This window comes from Pezoporus occidentalis, unplaced genomic scaffold (genome assembly GCF_034315485.1).
Source record: "Pezoporus occidentalis ecotype Australia unplaced genomic scaffold, CSIRO_AGI_Poc_V1 ctg4, whole genome shotgun sequence".
Lineage (NCBI taxonomy): Eukaryota > Metazoa > Chordata > Aves > Psittaciformes > Psittacidae > Pezoporus > Pezoporus occidentalis.
The window spans coordinates 10,186,746-10,208,349 of record NW_026915724.1 but is presented as its reverse complement, the minus strand read 5'-3'; the positions used below and the strand labels follow the sequence as shown (position 1 = coordinate 10,208,349).

Here is a 21,604-nt window from a genome sequence, read left to right as displayed (position 1 = left end):
CCAAATTTCCTCCTGAACTCAGTCTAAACTTCCCAGGAAAGTGTGAAAATTCTCACAAACCCAAATGTTAGGCATAGCTTTCACCTTTTTCCTGCACAATCACTAAGGAGCAGGCCTCAGAGCATAACAAGAAAAATTAAAATGGTACATCAGCTGTACCATGATCAAATCCACCGTCAAGCTAACTAAACTCACTATAATTATTGTATACTTATTCCAGCAGCAATACCATAAGGATGGCCAGGAATTCTGAATCAAAATGAACACCAGTAAAAAATACAGGTGAAAAATGCAGTGAACTAAGCTCCTGTACTGAGCACCAATTAACAAGTATCAGGCTGATAGTGCTAGTGAACCTTACAGATGACAGCAGAGCATCCTCCTTCTAGATTTATCTTATCCTTTGTGGGATTATGGTGGTGCTACTAAAAAAAAGAAAGGACTCTCAGCAAATTTCTATCTGCAGATGTCTTCTAGAAGAAGGATGGTGGATACATGCAGCATTTGACTGTGGTCAGAATGATAGCTGAATCTCCTCCTAAAGAGACCCTTAAGGAAAACTTGCTACTGCCCATTTCTTGCCCATTGCCTTGGCTGGCATTTCTCCATCTGACTACTACAGGTTTAAGATGTTTGACGGGTTTGAAATCTCACTCTTAACAGTCAACTTATCCAGAAAGACATCTCCAAGTTCTAGGTAATAAACTTAATTCTGTCAGGTTGCTGAGAGACAAAACAGCAGCTTTCCTATCTATATTTGTATGTCTGCCTCAATGTTGGGACTTAAGAAACCTGGAAACAGAGCTTCTGCTCAAAATGATGGGACTTCCACAGACAGCAGAGGCACTTAAAGAGATTTCAGTTTTCATAAAATCAGCCTGTCAGAGACAAAGGAATAAGTGAATATAGGAGATTTCCGAGTTAAAGACGTTTACTTTATTTGCTCCAGAATACCACTTAACAAAGAGCAAACGGGAGGGAGGGAAAAAAAAAAAAAAAAAAAAAAATCAATCTAATTCTGATTTGACAATTTTTTCCTTTTTGTTTTAGCTATGAGGCAGAGAGGAACATCCAAAATCTTTTAACATCTCAATACAGAATGCATGTGTTAAAATCACCTGAGCTTGAACACATGAAGCATATATATAATATGAAACTGCATTAAGTCAGTGAAGACCACTGCTTAAAAATGGTTTCGGTTCAAAAAATATCCCTTCTTTTTCCTCATGAATAATTAACTTGGGGGGCAGAGAAGAGGGAAACAAAGGGGGTGTTATTAGGTGGGGAAGCTATTTCCGCACCACACAAAGTTTAAAAAGGTGCTTTACCTGAGTAATGGCTGTACTTCTGAAGGACAAAAAGACTGCAAAAACTGCAAGTCATTTAATGAGATATCTGGAAGCTCACTGTCAAATCTGCGAGGTTTTCGTGTCTATATGAAAAAGAAATAATATACATGTTGTTAAGTAAGCAATATCAAGATGTCCAAGGAAGGATTAAAAATAGCTTCATTAATAACACAGAAAATTTGGCAGTTAACCAATATATCTCTCTCTCAAAAGATTTCTCGCTTTTTTTGAAAGAACCATGTCAGGCCCCACCCCCCTAAAAACACAATCATTTATATTTATAGTCACAAACTCTATTCTACTGATGCCCAAGGCACTGTGGACAGAGTATGTCAGCTGGAAGGGACTACAAGCATCATGTAGTCCCAACTTCCTCCTTACTACCACGCTTCATAACAACATTAAGGATGTGTGTAAAAGTTAAGGAATAAGAGATAGCACTGAAACTTTATTTGTTGTGCTACTAAACAGTCAAGTATTAATTCAGATCAGTATTCAAAACACTGAAATGAGTAACACTTTATTTTCCAAATTTATTTTTTTTTTTTTTTTAAGAAAAAAGGTGCAAACAAGAAGCTGATATTGTTAAACAATACAAAGTGAGACGGCAACATAAGGATCAGGGAGTTATCTTACTTAAATTAGCTACAATGTATGAAATTGAAGTTAACAGGCAAAGCTTGATTACAGCTATACTTTTTCACCCCTTCATATTATCAGCCAATAAAGAGATCAAAATGCTTTTCTGCTAATCTGGTGATTATAAGAAAAATATGAAAACCTTTTACTTGTTTTTACCATCCGCGTAATTTTATGGCTTTATTATTCAGGAGAGAATTAGATAATCAAATTATTCCTCTTGGCTTCATTTTACTGATCATTAACAGCCATTTTTTGCTCAATACCACAGGCTCCTTGTTAAAAAGGAATATCAAGTTGACATTTCCTCTCCTACCACACTGCAAGTTATGAACCAATGTTAACATAAGCCACTCGAAATAGCAAGGAACACTAGCTCCCAGCTTGCTCATCAGTGTCAGAGCAGTGCTACAGGCGTACAGCTGGAATGAAGCAAGATTCACTTTTTAACTTATGAAAATACTGTTTATAAGAATTTAAAAAAAAAAAAAAACAAAATATACTGACTACATACACAAAAGGATGGAGGCCAGGAGTCAAGTCCTCTAAACAAACGATTCCTTAGAAAAGACTTCCCTGGGTAAAGAAAATAGTTATTTAAAAAACAGAAATGCTACGTACAAGCAATGCCTCAAGAGAAAATTATTCAGCTGCTGCCGTCTAACATCTGAACCAAAATTGAAAGCATTACTAACTATGCAATTTCTTGACAACCGAAAATTGCAAGTGACCACAGAACTTCATGTGAAACCCACCATCCAGGTAGAACTTCTCATTTCACTGAAGCATCTTTTTGCTTAAGTTCACTCCTGCAAAACCCTCAACTCCTTATTCAAATTTTCACTGTAATCTTGCTAATCTCTTTTCCAAAATTTTGAGAACCTTTTGCTCAGTTATCTTATTTTAGCTGTCCATTCAGATCATAAATTGCAGATTTTGCAGGAAAAAAAAAAAGAAGTTAATCAGATTTTTTAACAGCAACTTTTATTTATTTATTTTTCATTTTAAAGACTTCTGGTCAAAATATTCAGATGTGGGTATTTTCTTGCTTTTTTCTTTGAAGTAGTACAGAGTAAGTCACAGCAATACACAAATCTTCCTTAATCGTTTTAAAAGTGTTAAAGAGCAGTAAAGCTCGCAGAGCAAGTTCAAATAGAAACTGCATTTGAATGTAATAATTAGAAATCTTATCATTGACAAGAATTAAACTAATTAGAACTTTCACAGTATTTGGGATAATCTATACAGAACAGTTCATTAATTTGATTAATAGCAAAATTATTTCATCCATAATAGGACCATCTGGCACTTTGTATGCATTTTCTTTTTTAAGTAAAAAAAATTATACAGGTATTTAAGCTATGACAGAAAAAAAGCATTTTACCTACAAAGACAAAAGTCATATTAAACCACAATTCTGATTTCACAGGAAAAAAAAAGAAAAAGTACTTACTGAACAGTTTACCAAAAGATTCCCTTTTTGCCTTTTCAGCTTCATATAGGTGTTTTCCATCTTTTATTAAAGCACCTGCCCACTGTGGAAGGGAAAATATTTAGTTAATTGTTACTTTATACATTTTCACAAAGGCTTAGTCCTGATGTTTTACTTGCTTACCTCCCTGTAGTGTTTTATGAACATTTTTCTCCTCACAACCTCAACAACAGCCAGGCAGTACATTTGAGGAACAGTACTGAGAGCCTCTACAACCTTGACCCTTTCTAGGAGCTCTGTTACAAGACGAAGCAATGCTTGTAGTTTCTCTCCGTCTTGGTCAGCGTGAAGCATTACAAAACAACACCACCTACAAAAGCAGATTACATTTTAGAAGATAACAATTTAGTCATCTCTGCTGCATTTAAACTTCATTAAGATTAGCAACATGTCTGGATGAACTGAACGATGACATCATTTACATGGGACAACAACAGCTATCTAGAAGTGTCAAGCATTCAGAATTCAGCAGACACCTCGCAGTTCCCTGCTAATTTCTCACAGTAAGATACCCACATCAGTGCTCAAAAAATGAACACTTACCACCATTCGAGTTAGCGTATTCTTTTAGACAAGTAATGCTCTTGGCATAAAAAAACCCTGGGAGGAATGATAATGTAAATTCCTGAGCAAAGAGACTAATTTTTGTCTATAAATCTTAAAAGTACTTACTGAAAAGCACTAGCAAGACATATTAAAGATAGCAATATTGTCCAAGAAGCAATATCGGAACAATGGGAAGTTCACACTCATGCATTACAAGTAACAGCACCTGTAACATGAAAATTCTCACACCTTGTAATCACATCTTCAATTATCTTATTGATATAACCAATATATTAATGTCAAGCACAGCCACCAACATAACTTAGTCACAGGGTAACTACTGAAAAGGTGATTACTGGTGTGTTTCAGGGGAAACATTATAGTAACTTTGTCACCACAGAAGGCATAAGGTGGAGGCATATCCCACAAGTTATCAAAATAATTGTTTTCTGTCGACAGAAATGAAACAAAACAAAAAATGCAAATAAGTCAACATTAAGCAACTTGAAACATATCTTAATGGAGAAACTACAAGATGGGTACTGTTGACTTCCTCATAGTAATAAGTAGTAAAAAAATATAAAAAAGGCATTATATGAAGCCAACAAGTGCCAGTTCAAAACACAAAGGGGTGCACATTTTCCATACAACATACAGTTGCATAACTTGCAAAATTTGCGTAAAAACAGAGGAGTCTGTGAATTCAAAAAGCTGGACTAGCTTATGGAAGAAAACCTCCATCAGAAATTAAAACCAGAAGAGCTGCTTCTAGATAAGACATTATTCTCCAAGAAGATTTACTATAGTTATGTTCTCACCTCATTATTAGATTCCCATTATGATCATTTCCTACTACTAACAGCTAGTGAAAATTAGCTAGAACCACCTTTGGTTTGACCAAAAAAATATTTGGTTTCTTTTTTTTTTTTCTCCTGTGTATTTGGGGGATATTGGTTGTGGGTTATTTGGTGTGCTGTTTTTTGTTGGTGTGGGCTAATTTTTTAATATATATATATACATATATATATGTATGTACCTATACGCCTTATTATTCTCTTCAGATCTACCTTCTATGCATTCACTCTTCACACCTTACTAGCTTATTCTTTACAAAGGGATGCAAGTATTTTCCTCTAAAAACTCATGAATTAAGTGTATACTACACAAATATTCAACATATAGGAAATGAAAGTGATATTTATGGCAACTGAGGTTCTACGTACTATCCCTAAATATCTGCTACCGTGAAAAATAGTAGAAAAAAGTCAGTTATCTTTCCACTGGGATAAGAGCAGATACATAGGCAAGAAAGAAAGACAAACTCACATTTTGATTCACCTAGAAGTAATTCATTTTACAAACACAACAGGATCTTTGTCACCAGTGCACTGCTGATTCTGCTGATTTACTCTTTCCTGCACCTTCTCTCATCATACACAAACTGCAGCCTCTTCAAAAAAACCCAAAACATCTACTTGATGGATATCCAGCATACAAGTCTAACAGGGTCACATTTTCTAATTGTTAGCTGCCAGAGTAAACAAAGGATTCCCCCCCCCCCCAATTATTAAACTCTGTATACTTTTGCTATGTACCTGATATGACAGATTATCTAAGGCTTAATTATTAACTCTAGTAGTGTGAAAAAAATGCATTTCCCATTGAGCAATACAGACTACTTACTGCCTTCTCTGTTATAATGAGGCTTACAAGAAAAATTGCTATTTTTACTGGCTGTGACTAAATACAATTATTTTTTGACAAACTACAAGTAAATCAGCATGTTTTTCTGCCTTAATGTAATCACAAGCTACTGAAGAGTGTTTCACTTATGCTTATTATAATAATCCTTTGCAAACATCAACGTAATTGCCAATCAAATTCTATGTAAGATACCAACAGCTTCTGAGGTTCATGAGAGGAGAGGGGATTGTAGGTTCTTGGATATTGTTTTATTGATATGAAGACCATTTAAACTCTTAACAAAAGTTTCTCTTAAAACAGTATTCTGTTTCACACTTAAAATAACTTCACATACAAACTGAAGCTATCCAACTTTTTTCTCTTCCATTAAGCAAAACTCTACGCATTACCAAAGATTTTCTTAAGACACGCATTCTTTAAAAAAATCTTGAAGCAAGTGCAAGCAATATAAAGTGGAAAAGTTGTAACTTACTTCAGTCTGACTTGTAGATTATTTGCAAGCTCCTGTTTGGCAGTGGTACATTTCTGTTTAATATCTAACAGTTTTCTGTGATTAGTTAACATAATCATCAGCTGATTTGCATGACTCAAACACAGATCAGGCAGCACAGAAGGATCTTTCAAGTTCTCAGCTCTCTTCTGATTAGCCAAAAATCCCTAGAGTAAGAGAGATATGTTTTTTTATACAAGCTCTATGACATTCAAAAGGTACGGAAGTGATCCACCTTCTCCATAAGGATGCAAGCATTTCAATAAACTTACTGTAATCATTGAGAAGCATAACAGAATGTTACATAGACAAGTGTCAAAGTTGCTTTCTTTCCGTTCCATAATCCAGTCCAAATTAATGTTACCTGACAGTTGCCTCTCAGTTACCAACACAACCCTGTGAAAACTATACACAACTAACCAACCCCTGTGAAAGATCACAAAAGCTAATGAAGCAGAAAAGCAGCTACTAGGATGGAGTGGATTAACCACCATTCTAATTTCTGTCAACAACCAGCCTGTTGACTGCTGGCATATGCGAGACATATTCTTTAGCCCACAATAATACTGAATATACTCTAAATTGATGTTACGCCTCTTGCATACAGAAATCCGTACATGAAGCTAATTCTTTTTAAAAGCCAAGATCACGGCTAGACATCTTATTTGCACACAGGTGCTGGGCATTGCTAAGAATTATCCGTTGTGGTTTGTAACAGTGAGAGGCGAAACAGGGAAGATGAGCTGCCTTACATAATCAGCCATCTAAGACTTGTTTACAGGAAGTGACATATATAAAACCACACAGAAGTGATGGTGAAGACAAGGCTGCTGGTATAACTGCTGTGCCAGGCTACTGACTGCTGGAAACAGGGTGGTCCTTCAGGCAAGAAATTCGTATCATGTCTCTGACACATTGCCTGAGCATCACAGTGGTCACTACACTTGTAGTTCTACAAACTTCTCTATTAAGCCTGTGTTTTCTTAGTAAAGAATTCAAAACCAGAAAATAGCTTTAAGCGCTTCTTTCCGAAGCTGAAATTGACAAGAACCATATATACACCATACATAAAACTGCTGTAAAATTAAATCACCATCATTGATTTGATACCGAATGTAAAATAATTTTGTTACAAGATGTGGAAAACACATTTGCAAAGCCTGCAATAAATATTTATATCCTAGTGAGAACAGCACAGAAATCAAAGTATCAAAGAAGTATATTAAGTACAGTGAAATAAAAAGAAGATGCATACTGAACACTGAAGAGAATACCAAAGAGTCAATTGTTTACTGAACTCAGAGCAACTGATGTACTGAATGAGTGAGAATCCTCTGCGAAACATAAGGAGGCTGCAAACTTTTTAACTGCATGTATTATCCAAGTGAATGGACACTAGAAAAGGTGGGAATTATGTCATTAAGAAGAGAACAGCTACATCAAAAGAACTTAGGCTGTCTAGTCAAGGATGATAAAGACACTGAAAAAAAAACATGCTGTGATATTCATTACGGAATTGCTAAGCAACAAAATGAAAGGAGTATAGACATGAGATCACATAGGTTTGAACTACCCAAGAATATCTTCATATCCAAGATTAACAGATGCTTATATGCATTAGGACAACCAGATTCTATACAACTTTGTAACAAAAGTAAAAGCATCAAGAAAATAATTCTTTTTAAATAGCAGCTCAGCAAGTTTTCTAAAAGAATCCCATGGCATAGAGCCTGACATTTCACTAACTGAAGACTGTGAGCTAGAAAAGCCCTTCAACTTTACTCCCAGTTCCAAGAGGCTATTCATAAATTTGGGAATTTTTTGCCATTTCTGTATCTGTGGACCGATTTTTAAAATAAAATTTAAACTACAAAAGCGGCAATAAATAGCGGAGAAATCCAGGATCTAAATAATCAATTATTCTCACAAGTTCTTGCCTTTCCAGCCCTGATCAGATGAAAGGATTCATGACATGAGCATCACAGTCAAACTAAGAAGGATTCTGAAAAACATGTATGATAATACCTTCATGGATTTTTCCCAACAACTATTTCCAAATCAAAGAAGAAGCAATAAAAGAAACATTTAAAAAATTTTATACTGAAGTTCAAACAATATAATAAGCAGCTGAGACAACCCTGGATCACTACAAACCTATAAATGTAAGTTTTCTTTAATACAACAACAAGGAGGAAGAAAATAAAAGTACAGAATATGACAGTGACAAAGCCCTTTTCCCAAAACTTTAAGTAAAAGAGAACAAGCCCAGAATCAAGAATGCCATCTGCCAAACAGGTCTTTTTAAATATGTTTAATAGAGTTAATAATCATAGAATACCAGGTTGGAAGGGACATGAAGTATTATCTGGTCCAACCTTTCATGGCAAAGCATGACCCAGACTATATGGCCCCGCAGTCTGTTCCAGATAGTGTCCAATACTGGGGAATTCACCTTCCCTGTCCAACTGAAATCTCCCCAGGAGTAACTTACACCCACTATCCCTTATCTTTTCCATGTGACACCTTGTAAAAAGGGAGCCTCCATCTTCTTCATTACCAGCTTTTAAGCACTGAAACATGGGGATAAATTGTCCCCTGAGCATTCTTTTCTCTAGGCTGAACAGACCTAGTTAGTGCTCTCTCAGGCTTTACTTATACAGCAGGCTTCCCTGTCCTTTGGTCATCCTTTTTTTTGTACAGCAGGGACCAAAACTGAACACAGCATCCCTGGTGTGGCTTGACAAGAGCTAAGCAGAGTGGGATAGTGACAGCTTTATCTCTGCTAGCGATGCTCTTGTTGATGCAAACCAGCATCCTGTTCGCTCTCTTTGCCGCTGCTGCACACTGTTCACTCATACTGAGCTGCTTGCCCACCAGGACTTCCAGGTCCCTTTCCACAAAGCTGCTCCCCATCCAGGTAGATCCCAGCCCATGCTGCACTTCTGGATTCTGTTTACCCAGGTGCAAGACCATACACTTGTCCTTTTTGAACTTCATTAGGTTCTTGTTAACTCAATCTTTCAGCCTATCCAGGTCATTGTGCAGGGTGGCTCCCCCCTCCAAAGTGCTCACTTGCCCACTCAGTTTGGTATCATTGGAAAACTTGGTCAGGGTACACTTGATCCCATCTGCCAGATCATTTATGAAGATATTAAACAGCACTGGGCCCAATATTGATCCCTAAGGGACCCCACTAGTCTAGCCCATAATGTGTCAGTTTCTCTAGAAGGAGGCTGTGGGAAACTGTACTGAAAGCCTTGGAGACATCCAGGCAGACAATGCCCACTGCTTGCCCCACATCAATTAAGGAGACTGCTTTGCCTTAGAAGGTGATCAGGTTTGCCAAGCATTATTTGCCCCTGGTGAATCTGTGCTGGCTTTTCCCAATCATGTGCTTCGCTTGACTTGTGATAGCCCCCACAATGATTCAGCTCATAACATTCCCAAGGACTGAAGACTGATGGACCTATAATTGCCTGGATCCTCCTTTGAGGAAAATACAGGTGACTCTTCTTGTAGTTGGTTGTGACATTTACCTTCTTCCATTCTCCTAGGCATCCCCTGACCTCCACAACTTCTCAAAGATTATGAAGATTGGCCCTACAACAGCGTTTGCCAGCAGCCTTAAGAAGTAACTTGTATGAATTTAACTGATGGAAATGCATTTGAATGTAACAGAATGTTTTGAAATGCTACACTACAAATAGTGAAATGAGAAACGATAAATGAAATAAAGCACAAGAATACATTAAAAAGGAGAAACTGTTGGGCAGAATCACACTGAAAGATTAGTCTCCAAATTTCTAGAGGCATACCCTTACTACATACCGCCACCTACTGACCATAACTCTATATACTCATGCAACAACCTCCACAGACAAAAAAAAACTTTTGTTAATTTAACAAAGCAGCTTTCTACATTAAAAGCTGGGGGAGGGGGGAGACCAACTCTTAAACTACGTAACTCAGGATACAATTTTAATATAAAAGGCTGTTTAATGGTCAGTTAATTGCAAAGGCTGACTGAAAGCAAGAGAACTCTTAAGGCCGACCCAGGAACAAGCAAATTAACAATGAGGCCTTCTAGCAGCAAATTACTTGTTCTGTGGAATCAGTTTGGATTAAAATTTAATCATGAAATTGATGTCGGAGTAGAAAGTCAACCCAAATTCTGGGTAGAACATCAGCTTTTTCTGGCCTGGGGAAAAGAAGCCTCCCTACAGCTTCCAATACAAATACTGCCAACGGAATTACACTGAGATACTTCTTATCCTTGTTCCATAAAATACCTTCACTTTATTCTTTATGAACAGAGTTTTCTGCTGGAACATTTGATGTAAAGTAAAATTGTATGATTTTTCTTTTTCTTACTCATCCAGAGGAAATTTGATTTCTAAGAAAAAAAGCCCAAACACAAAAACACCCACAGAAAACCCCCAAACAACAACAAAAGCAAACAAATAAAAAATTAAGAACAAAGAAACCACAACCCAGATGTTTCCTACTCCAGAAACAACACTATATACTGGTGCTTTTATGAAAATGCTTATTGGTCAAATTGGAATGAAATAAATTTCATATAACCAAGAGAATGTCATCAGAAATATTCTAACTATAAAAATACACAGCTTAATATGCACTTGACGAAGTTGCGGAGAAGTACAGCTCTTCACGTTCCTAGTATATTAAGTCTAGGATATTTTAAGTAAAACATTTTTATTTTGTAGAATGACTTTTTCTCTACATAGATAAAGTGACATAAATGTAAGCCCTAAATTTAAAGTTCCAGTGCTGTCCATCACTGTGTTGCATTTTCAGCTACCTAGATATTTTTTAAAAAGTATTTAAATATTGTACCTGGAATTATGAGCAGAAAACACAACTCCAAGGAGTAAAAACTACCAATATTTAAATGTCAAATTATTATGACTATAGCACCTTCATGAGCACCTCCACTCTATTATGTTGAAAACTATCTTGCATTAAGACATGCAACTGTTTCATTGCAATCAGCATACACATATCAAAAATCTGCTATTTTCCAATGTTGCACACACAAATGTGAATTACCTGAGCAAGTTCTTTTTGTTCATTCACCAGTCTGCTGCAGCTTGCTATCATCTGGTCTAATGCATAGAGCCTATCCTCGAGGCCTTTAATAGCCTTCATGTTCTGATTATCTAGTTTGGCGATAGTTTGGCGACATTCTGACAGAAAGGGTTGGATGATCCTTGGATCAAGCTGGAAAAAAGGTGAAATAGAAAAATGTTTATTAGCAGTTGACATGCTGAAAGGTGATGCGAGCTATTTAAATGCATTTTTTTCACCTTAATATTTCTTTTTAATAACATATACCTACATCTGTTACCTGTTTCAAAATTCTGAGTTAATGTGTCTGAGCATTTTACATCACAGCATGAACTTCTCTGAAGTATTCCAAGCAAACTGTCACTGAAATCAGGATGGTTACAAGGGGAAGAAACATTAGTTGTGGGTGTAAGGCAGGGTGCTGGGGGAAGAGGCAGTTTAAAGGTAACAGGCACAGTTTGTCCTGGAAAAGAGTCCATACACCTAAAATCAAAACAAGTGATGAATGCCAGTCAGTGGGAAGTACAGTAGGAAGGGTGATGAGAAAAAGCTGTAAGACTCATCACCCTTTTCCTACTGAATTAATGTTTTTATGGACTGCTTAGACAAACAGATCAGTTCTAAGTAACTTTTTGCCTTTTTTTTTTTTTTGCTTATTTTTCCTAATAAAACCACAATTTAAAAAGTTATTTAATCATATTCCTTCAGAAGTCTTTATCCAGAAATTACACAATGGGTTGGGTTGGAAGGGACCTTACAGATAATCTGGTTCCACACCCCCTGCCATGGGCAAGGGCACCTTCCGCTAGATCAGGGTGCTCTAAGCCCCATCCAGCCTGGCTTTGAACACTTCCAGGGATGGGGCAGCCACAACTTTGCTGGGCAACCTGTTCCAGTGTCTCACCTCTTAATGTTTGAAATGTTAAGAGGCTACCAATGTCCACGGGTATTAAAGGTGGCACTTCAAGTTTCACTAGGAGAACAATCTTTATTTCCTTAGTTCTAGAATTAAGATAGGTAATTACAACAGTTTATGTAGAAGACAGTGTAAGCCTAGAATATATTATTTAGAAACACATTAAGAGTCATAAGGTATTAGCAGAATGTGAACAAATTTATCCAAAATGATTATTATGTATGTCATCTATTACATTAGGATCTACTGAAAAGGACAATATCCTGTGAGGTCACACTAGCAGTCATAACACTGGCTTCTTCTGTCAGATACTCACAGAGCACACATTAATTTACCAAAAGAAAAAAAAAAAGCAGCACTTATATGACTCAGTATTAACATAAATAAAAAGCAGTATTTTCATTCTATCTATTATTTAACTGTATAAAAGCTTTCACATATAGCACTTCTGCTTTCTGGAAAGGCCCCTCTGGGGTACAGAGAGAGGAAAAGTATTACAAAGTAAGGAGCAACACAAAGAATAGCACTTCCATTCTCTTCAAACAAACAAAGCCTCCAAAACAAACAAACAGAAGATAACAAGAAGTACCAAAAACTAGTAATCAGCCCCAAATAAGTAATTAATGCTATTATTAATGTCACAAAATAGCAAAGGCTAATTTTTAATATGTTATGAATGGCTTTCCGAATCTTGGTGCTTCTCAAGTAAGTAGTTCATCTTCAAGAACCAGTAATAGTCTCTGGGATTAAACCAGACTGCTTTTACAGGATTATCTTCATTGCCATCCTATTCAGGATTGCTTCCCCGTGTCAGTCTGAATGTCTCCACTGCAGCATCCAGAACAGTTTAACAGACAAAATACTCAAGAATGATATGGTGGGTTTATTTTTACCTTCATAAACTAATTGTGTCCTATTTATTTTTACTAAGAGTACCTATTCCTCTCATTCCACCCTTTATTTTGTTCATCCATTCTTTTTATCCCATCCTTGATCTAATTGCATCTGTAGCACTCAGCTCTACTTTCACTGCTAAGATAGTATTGTTCTCATCTTTAAAACTCTCTTCCTTTTTGAGCCTTTTATTTGAGTGGCTATGACAGCACTTAACTGAAACATCTGTTTAGCTCCTACTTAACCCACTGTCTTTACTGCAGCCTAGGTTTCTGTAATTAGAAGTGTCATTTCGTAGAAACACCTACAGGCGAGAAGAACCACCCAACAGCACCCTGTGCAACACAGGCAGTCTTGGAAGTATCAAAGGTATAAAGCTCATACACTCTGATGCTTTGAACTTCATTAATATCTTACCTGAATTCAGAGTTTCAAATAAGAATTGCAATCACAATCCATTTGTATAGTTCATATTTCCAAGAAGGAAAGGACATGGGGAGAATGAAGGAAAAACAACAGAAAACAAATGAGTGCCATTTTATTCTGACTTGCTTTGTTAAGGTGTGACCTCAAGTAAATATTAAAAGAACAACTGTGTTATTTTCTTTTCCTTTTCAGCTACAGGCCAATTCTGTTTTCAAGGTAATTCTAAATAAGTGATAGGTAATGATTCAATCCTTTGTCTGTGCAGCTATCAGAACAAAGCAAATTAACATTTCCTAAGGAAAACTACGAACTATCACATTACTTCAAAGTTTTTTGTGAAACAAACCAGAGCAAGATTGATCAAGCACAGTTGTTCTGATGGTGGGCAGAATAGTCTGACCAAAGCATTTTCTGCTTATACCAAGAAAACAGAAAGAAACCTCATTTTTGCAGAAGCAATCAGTTTTTCCCTACAAAACTCAGCTTAAGTTACAAAACAATCACAACAGTTGTAACAGAGGACTTCTGACAAGTTTTCTAAGACAAGAACAGCAAAGCACACAGTCACAAGACAGCCTCTCTACAACATGTGATACGTGCCAGAACAGACTACAAGCTGATCAAAAAAAGGTAAAATAAGTATTTAACTAAAGAAGGTTTTATTTTTTCTTTTCCTTTTTGTATCTTGTCCTGGTTTTGGCTGGGATAGAGTTAATTTTCTTCCTAGTATCTGGTGCAGTGCTGCAGGTTTATTTAGTCTGAGAAAAATGCTGATAACACACCAGTGTTGTAGTTGTTGCTAAGTAATGCTTACCCTGATCAAGGACTTTTCAGTCTCATGCTCTGACAGTGAGGAGGGGCACAAGAAGCTGGGCGGGAACAGAGCAGGGCACCTAACTCAAACTGGCCACAGGGCATTCCATATCACAGAACGTCATGCCCAATAGGGAAACTGGGGTGAAGTTGGTTGCGAGGCATCAACTGATGCCTGGGGACAGGTTGGGCATTGCCCAGCAGGATGTGAGCAACTGTATTGTGCATCCCTTGTTCTTTTAGGGTTTTGTTTTTCTCTCCCTTTTTGTTGTTTCCCTTTTGATTACAATTATTATAATATTTTATTGCAATTATTAAGGTCTTCTTATCTCAACCCACTGGTTTTACCTTATTTTTGATTTTTCTCCCCATCCCACCAGGTTGGAGAATGAAAGAATGAGCAAGCTGCTGTGTGGTACTTAGTTGCCAGACTGGTGTAAACCACCCTTAAGTATCACTATAATTTATTTGGAAGCAACCGTTTAATGTCTCCCTCAAAATACTGATTTTTAAGAGACATTACATTTGTGCCCTATTAATATTACATAGAAAGTAAATTTTTTCTCACACAACTGAACTACTGGCCTTTCTTATTCTTGTTTTGCACTAGCAGAAAGCACCTTGTGGTGTAACTGAACAAATAGGAAAGAGGATTGTCTCAGGACTTCAACAATTGGGAGGATTTTCCCACAAAAATTGAGTACTGTTTTCACTACAGGAAAACACTTGTCAAGTCTAATCTTAGCCTTTGCTGTACTACTAAAATTTAGACAGATCTAGATCTTAAGCGGCCCTTAATATTAAACCCAATTCTCCAAATTTTAAGACAGAATTGAAAAAAAAGTCAATGTACAAAACTGACCAAATCAATGTTCCCTAAAACAGATGGGCATTAGACATAACTGAGACAGTGTTACAGTCCTACCTTGCAGAGGAAATAAAGTGTCAAAGACAACAGAAATTGTTTTCCTTGTTCAGGGTATATTGAGTTGCAACAGTATAAAATTATACATATGCACATAAAGTTTGACAGTGTAAGAAACATAAGCTATAGTGAAAGCAAAGGAAGAAAGTCTCTAGGCAAAAAAGATTTTAAAAGGTTATAATGCTCACTTGTTAAAATAATAATTTGGAAAGTATAGAAAGTGAGCAATGTTTTATTCTACCAGCAGCAGAAATACATACTGACATGCTGGACACCTTTGAGTACATTGGTATCAGCTAATAAAGCATGCAGGTATGAAAATTTATCACGATTAACAACACTAATTTGTCCTAGATTTTAATAAAGGATTCAGTATTCTTAACACAAAAAAAAATTCACTTTGGCACAGAAAAACCTTTACTTTCACTGAAAGCATAATTTCTATGAAAAAGACAAAGAACAGATGTCAAGTCACTCTGCTCAGATGCTGCGAGAAGGTACTGGCTTTCCAACAGGAATGGCTATTTGAGAAACAAACAAGATAACATGCACTCATTGTGAAATTAATACATTTTCCTAAAGGTCAAATTCTTAACAGCCAAGAACTCTGAAAATACTTTGCGTGCTCACACCCATCCCTAGTCTCTGTTCTGTCTCCATTCAGAAAGCTAGCTGAAAAATGATGAGTTACGAGAAGCTGGAACAGCAACATTCAATGCAATATAATTTGATTTTTTAAAAATTGTTAACTTACCCTGCTCATAGAATCAAAACATTTTCTGACCAGCGATTCAACATCATTAGGTCTATCTTGAACATTTATCCAGTCTAATAAAGACACATTGAAAGAAGGCTGATCATCATCTTTCAATTCTACTGATGTTTCATTGTCCTGGACAGTAGCATTTTGACCAGATTCCTTATCATCTTTTACATTTTCAGGATCTGTGCCTTCCAAAGCTGAATGTTCAACTGACTTGCAAAATGAGGCTAACATTGATTTATTGTTCACTTTAGATATATCAGAGTCAAGCACCAATTCAGGAGATTTCCCATCCTCAGTTTCTTCACTTTCTGCTCCTCCACGCTCAGCTGAAGAATCCAGTCTTCCTAAACACTCTCTGTAACTATGTCTTGTTAGGCACTCCAGCAGTGGTATCTTGGCCATTATAGAAACAGCAGAACCCAAGCTTTTTTTTTGGAAGGGTGAAAAGAACAACAACAAAAAAATAATAAATCAGTACCTAGCAGCCAGTGTGACAATAACTTAGCCCCCCCCCAGTCATATGTATGTGTTCAGTATCAACAGTATGGGAAGACAGCTAAAGAAGCTACAATTTTTGTTCTCTGATATTCTCTACTGAATATGAGCTATTCCAAACTTTCAAGTTAACTTATATTTACAATGTAAACTGATTAACTGAGACATTCCCCATTTTCTTTTTTTAACCACACAACAGGGACTTTAGGTTTCCAGCCTGCATAAATACTGATGCTTACTGGCAATGCCCGAGTGCCCTCCGGCCAACTACTTTTGCAGAGTTTGAATAGTTTCTATATACTGATAAAAGCTACAAAGTTCAATTTCTTTAAAAAAAAAAAAAATCCCACATATTTCTGTTTTATTTAAGTATCCAACATCCACTTACATTCTATTAGGCAAAGCACTCCTATAAATACTATAACACCAAACTATAATGTCCAGAAAAATGTCAAAGATCTTCCTTGAAGTAACATCTAGTCTGCAGGACACAAGTATACATACATACATATACACACACACACACTCCCAAAGTTAAACATTTACACCCAAAGTTTGTGTTATGACTCCATACTTTCACCACAGATCATCATTCTTAACATCTGCTCAAGTGTATTAAAAACCAATTAACTGAGAAGTGCAAATATGCATTTTAACAAGTTGATTAATGTTTAAATTTAATCATCTAGCTGTTTCTGCTGCACATTTGGAAACACTCCAGCTCTTAAACAGCTGTTCACTAATGAGCATATCTTCCACATAATTTAATGCAGGTTTCTGACAAGTACAAGGAAAAAACGTCAGTTAAAAAAGTGACTAGCATAGAACAGAAACAATGTTCTCCATGACACATAATCAAATAAATACATGTTTGATTAATCAGACCAGACATACAATACTCAGTAAGTTTTAAATACAGTAACTTTGGATATCAAGACTGAATTTAATGGCAAACCTACTGTGTAAGTTTCAACTTGATATCATCTATGGACTGCAAATAGCTTGAATATACATTTTCAAACTTGAAAAGTAGTTTTTGGTAAGAGTATGTACAATCTTCCAAGTTGGCCATTATGGCAGCCCAGCCTTGATGCTGAAGATGTTCATCATGTACAAGACCTTCACAAAAGGAGCAAAGTTTCTTGGCAACCTCATACATTTCCTAGGGAAAAGTAAAATAAAAAATATTAAAAAAATCCATCAAAATGCAAATCACTTCATATTATTACTGTGGTAACTATATGAAATGTTACAGTGAGACATTTAGAAAATACTAACACGGAAAGTGTTAAAATGAGATAGCTAAACAAGTTGTACACATTAAAACTTCATAAAAATAACAAAATTTTATTCTAAATTAAAAAATTAGAGAAAAAATTGTGGATTGTTTACTGAGAACTATCTTCAAAACAGGCAGGTGAAAGCTGCAGTTCCAAAAAAATCTTATAAAATTAAGTGTTGCTAATATAAAATATTCAGTGCACACATACATGAATAATAATGCTTGTATTAATCTGAGAGAAGGAGCTTGCAAACAAGGTCCATTAAGGAGAGAACTATTGATGAAACAGGCAGAAGCTCATAACAAGACAATCTATGGCAGGATCAGTCAGCAGAAGCACAGGTGCAACAGTTGCAAGAGATGCATGAGGAAAAGAGCAGGGCAGATAATTAATTGAACTCTTCCACTGATTAATAAACCAGATTCAACACGATGAGAAGCAGTGCAGAGTATCCACAAAACTCTAAATACACCCTGAAAACTTTGTATATGCAAACTAATGTGGAAGCTTTTCTGTTAAAGAACTGCATGACATAAAGCCATTTTACTAAAAGGGTAATAAATTACATCCAACAAGGCAGAGTTAAAATACAGACCTACCTATAGCAAGTACCGTATCTTACTGAAAGTGCACTATCACCAATGCCTATTATATACAATTCCAAGGTTTTAACTAGTAGGAAGAGTAACTAAGTTTATCAACTTTAAGAAAAGTCCCCCTCAAAGGGCCTACTATCCAAACATACCAAAATGAGAAAGTAAAACAAAATTCACACAAATTCTTTAGTTTGATACTTTGTCAATAACATACTACATGGGATGTATTCTCCTGAGCATGCCTGTGTGTTGTGTTTTTAGTATCTACCTATCTTCCAAGATAGAAAATCTTTTTTGCTGGTGGAGCATACTGCTAAACTAGGACTGTATGTACATAACTCTCCTCTGCTGTAGTACATACAAGAAAACCATGCAAGGAGAAACAGGTTATACAAATACAGTGAAAAAGCAGTGTTAAAAACCTAATACATCAGTATACTTCAGAATGCATTTGCTGCTGACCACATGGTTAGCAGCACATATGCATATCCAAAAAAATTTAGAGCCCAAGAACACTTAACTTCCTGAAATAAACCACAAAACAGCAGAGCATTTTATCCAAATGTTTCAGAATTATTACTGATAAAACCTGAAAGCTCTGAAGACCCTCTCTTTTGTTAAAAGTTCAGGCTTTGTCTCAAGCAGCACGACAAAATTCCATTGTCCTTCAAATCACTGGTATCTAACCTACCAGCATACGAATACAGAAACTTATTCATACATGCAAGTCAAAGGAAATCGAAATCTACTACAAATTTCTATCACTTCATAGCAAAAATGGCATTTGTTGTCTTGTTTTCTAAACTTTGGTGACATCTGCTGCATGAAATCTCACTTCCCAAGTCAAAATCAACCAATAAAACAACTGGGACAGCATCCACATAGTGCTGAAATCTGCAAGTGATTTTTTTCAGACTACCTCCAATTACTGCTTCCTCAATTATATTAAGAATCAAAGAGGCTGGCTTACCCTAAAATGTACAAAAAAATACACAAAGTATGAAGCTGAAAAGGTAACTGAATGTCCTCACTGTGTTCTAATGTATGTCCTGGGAATTTACACAAGCATTTTACTTTCAGTTCACAAACCCTATTCTCTTCCCAAGTCACCCTTCCTCCAAACTACTGGCAATAATTCCAGAAGTGAGAGCATATCTAAAAACATACATTAGTTTGAAGACTAAAACTATACAATCCTCCTACAAAATAAAAAAAAAAAAAAACAACAAACGATCATACAGTCTTTTTATGCATTTTCTTCAAGAGAGTATCACAGTTTACTGGAGAAAGTAAAGACTGGACTTCTCCCACCCTCAAACAAAAAAAAGTATTTCTTTAGAAGACCTGCACAGAGGCTTTTTCTTAGTTCCATTTTTCTGCAGACAAACTCACTTAGCATTGCACAGCTCTAATGCCTCATAAGGAAATGTATGTGCCAGGCCTGATATGACCAGACCTTCTACCCTAAAACATATTCCTAACCAGTGGCCAATATCTGCTTTTTTAGATAGATTTACTTCTCACGTTCACAGGGGAAGTCAAAAGTCAAAGTTAGTGTTGTCCTACTAAGCCTTACGTCATTCTTGATGCTAACTTGAAAACTCAAGTGTTGTCAATTTAAGATTTTAGTTTTAACTTTGATTGTTTGCTCAACAATACACTTTCAAACACAAAACAGAATTCGTAAGTTAACAAATTTTAGGGAGGGGGGAAAGAGGGATGGATCATCGCAATTAAAAATGCTTCTTACACTACTGATGATCAGCACTGAAAACTCTGCATCTAGGAGGCTAACCTGTGGCAATTTACACAATTTAACCAAACCAGAAGCTTGTGAACCAACTCCTAGAAAAGTAAAAGTAAACAGTATTTCCCAGAGCAGCAAATTAGTATGTATTTTTTAGAAACCATGCGACAGAAGGGCATTCTAATAAGTGCCAGGATTTGCCATTTGACAAAATATTTGTTGTATTTGTTATATGTCAGAGATATGCTCAAAGAAACTGTTACATGAGTACCCCAATGCCATCTAAGGATTCATTCCCAGATGAGCCACAGCTCCTTTTTGGTTTAACGCCCCCTGTGTATACAACAAATCCCCTTGTGAAAACATCATAAATATGATACTGAGAAAAAAAAAAAACTATTTAGAACTCAAACCAAACTAACATTTAGCTCAAAATTAATTAGCCTGAAAACATAAATAAGGTTCTTTTAACTAACATGTTTTCAAAGTCACCCGAAAGCTAATAGATTACAAGTGAAACTGTACAACTAAACAGAGACATGCCTGTTTCAGGGCACATATGCAGGATATTACAACAGCATTACTTATTATCACCCTCCTGAAGTTATTTTTATATCTGTACCCCATGTGCCAAAGAATTCTCTTGCGGGGCGGGGGGGGGGGGGGGGGGGGGGGGGGAGGAGAGGTAGGGCAAGTGGTAGAATTCTGTTTACATGGATGAATCGGAATGCAACTAGAATATGCAAGAACTCAGTACTGCTTTAATACTGGTTTCTTAGGCAGTGTCATGATATAAGCTCATTACTTTCAAATAGTAAAGAATATTACTCTGAATTCTAGGAGACCAATTAATGTTTCTAACAAAGTTCAAACCACATGGAGTAACTATCTGTCCACCTATCAGAACTGTTTCAGTCTTAGACTATACTAAGCAGGTAACAGTTCAGGAAACAAAAATAGTGTTAGACCGTTACTCTATTTTCTAATGTTGCATGGAGGGTTCAAGAAAAAAATGCTGTTTCAGTCAAACTTGCACACCTGCTTTCAAAATGTGAGGGTGTGCATCAAGAAAATGAAGTGGTAAAGCATTCTGCTTCCCTTGGAAGTAGCCACATAGCTTAAAAGAAATTAAGACATTAAAAGCTACATAGATAATATCTTTCGTATCATTCTATCACTACTGAAATACATCTTCAAGTGATTTGGTTTGTTCTTCCTAACATGTCCATAGACAACATTTCTGGAGAAACCTCCTACGTCTTCTTTAGAAGGATCAACACCAATCTATTTCACATGACTGGTTATGTCTGCATGCAGAAAAGAATTAAGCAGCTCTCTGCTAAATTAATAAAGTTTAAAAATCTGATTATGTCAAGCATATAAATAAAAGCGTGCAATCCAACATATGTTTTAACACTTCTGAGTAAAGTTGCCA

General features: G+C 36.2%; 1 protein-coding gene across 4 annotated transcripts in view; it reads right to left on the bottom strand.

Annotated features, from left to right (window-relative positions):
- The window catches only part of RB1CC1 (RB1 inducible coiled-coil 1), a 72,970-nt gene that overhangs the window by 25,880 nt on the left and 25,486 nt on the right, over positions 1–21,604 (bottom strand). For all 4 annotated transcript variants that reach the window (XM_062633403.1, XM_062633404.1, XM_062633405.1 and 1 more), the window contains 8 exons: positions 17,503–17,705; positions 16,037–16,472; positions 11,291–11,461; positions 6,203–6,387; positions 3,604–3,790; positions 3,442–3,523; positions 2,503–2,564; positions 1,329–1,432 (listed from right to left, as the gene is read on the bottom strand). In XM_062633403.1, coding sequence (XP_062489387.1) covers positions 1,329–1,432; positions 2,503–2,564; positions 3,442–3,523; positions 3,604–3,790; positions 6,203–6,387; positions 11,291–11,461; positions 16,037–16,472; positions 17,503–17,705 — 1,430 coding nt within the window. The remainder of the gene's footprint in view (positions 1–1,328; positions 1,433–2,502; positions 2,565–3,441; positions 3,524–3,603; positions 3,791–6,202; positions 6,388–11,290; positions 11,462–16,036; positions 16,473–17,502; positions 17,706–21,604) is intronic.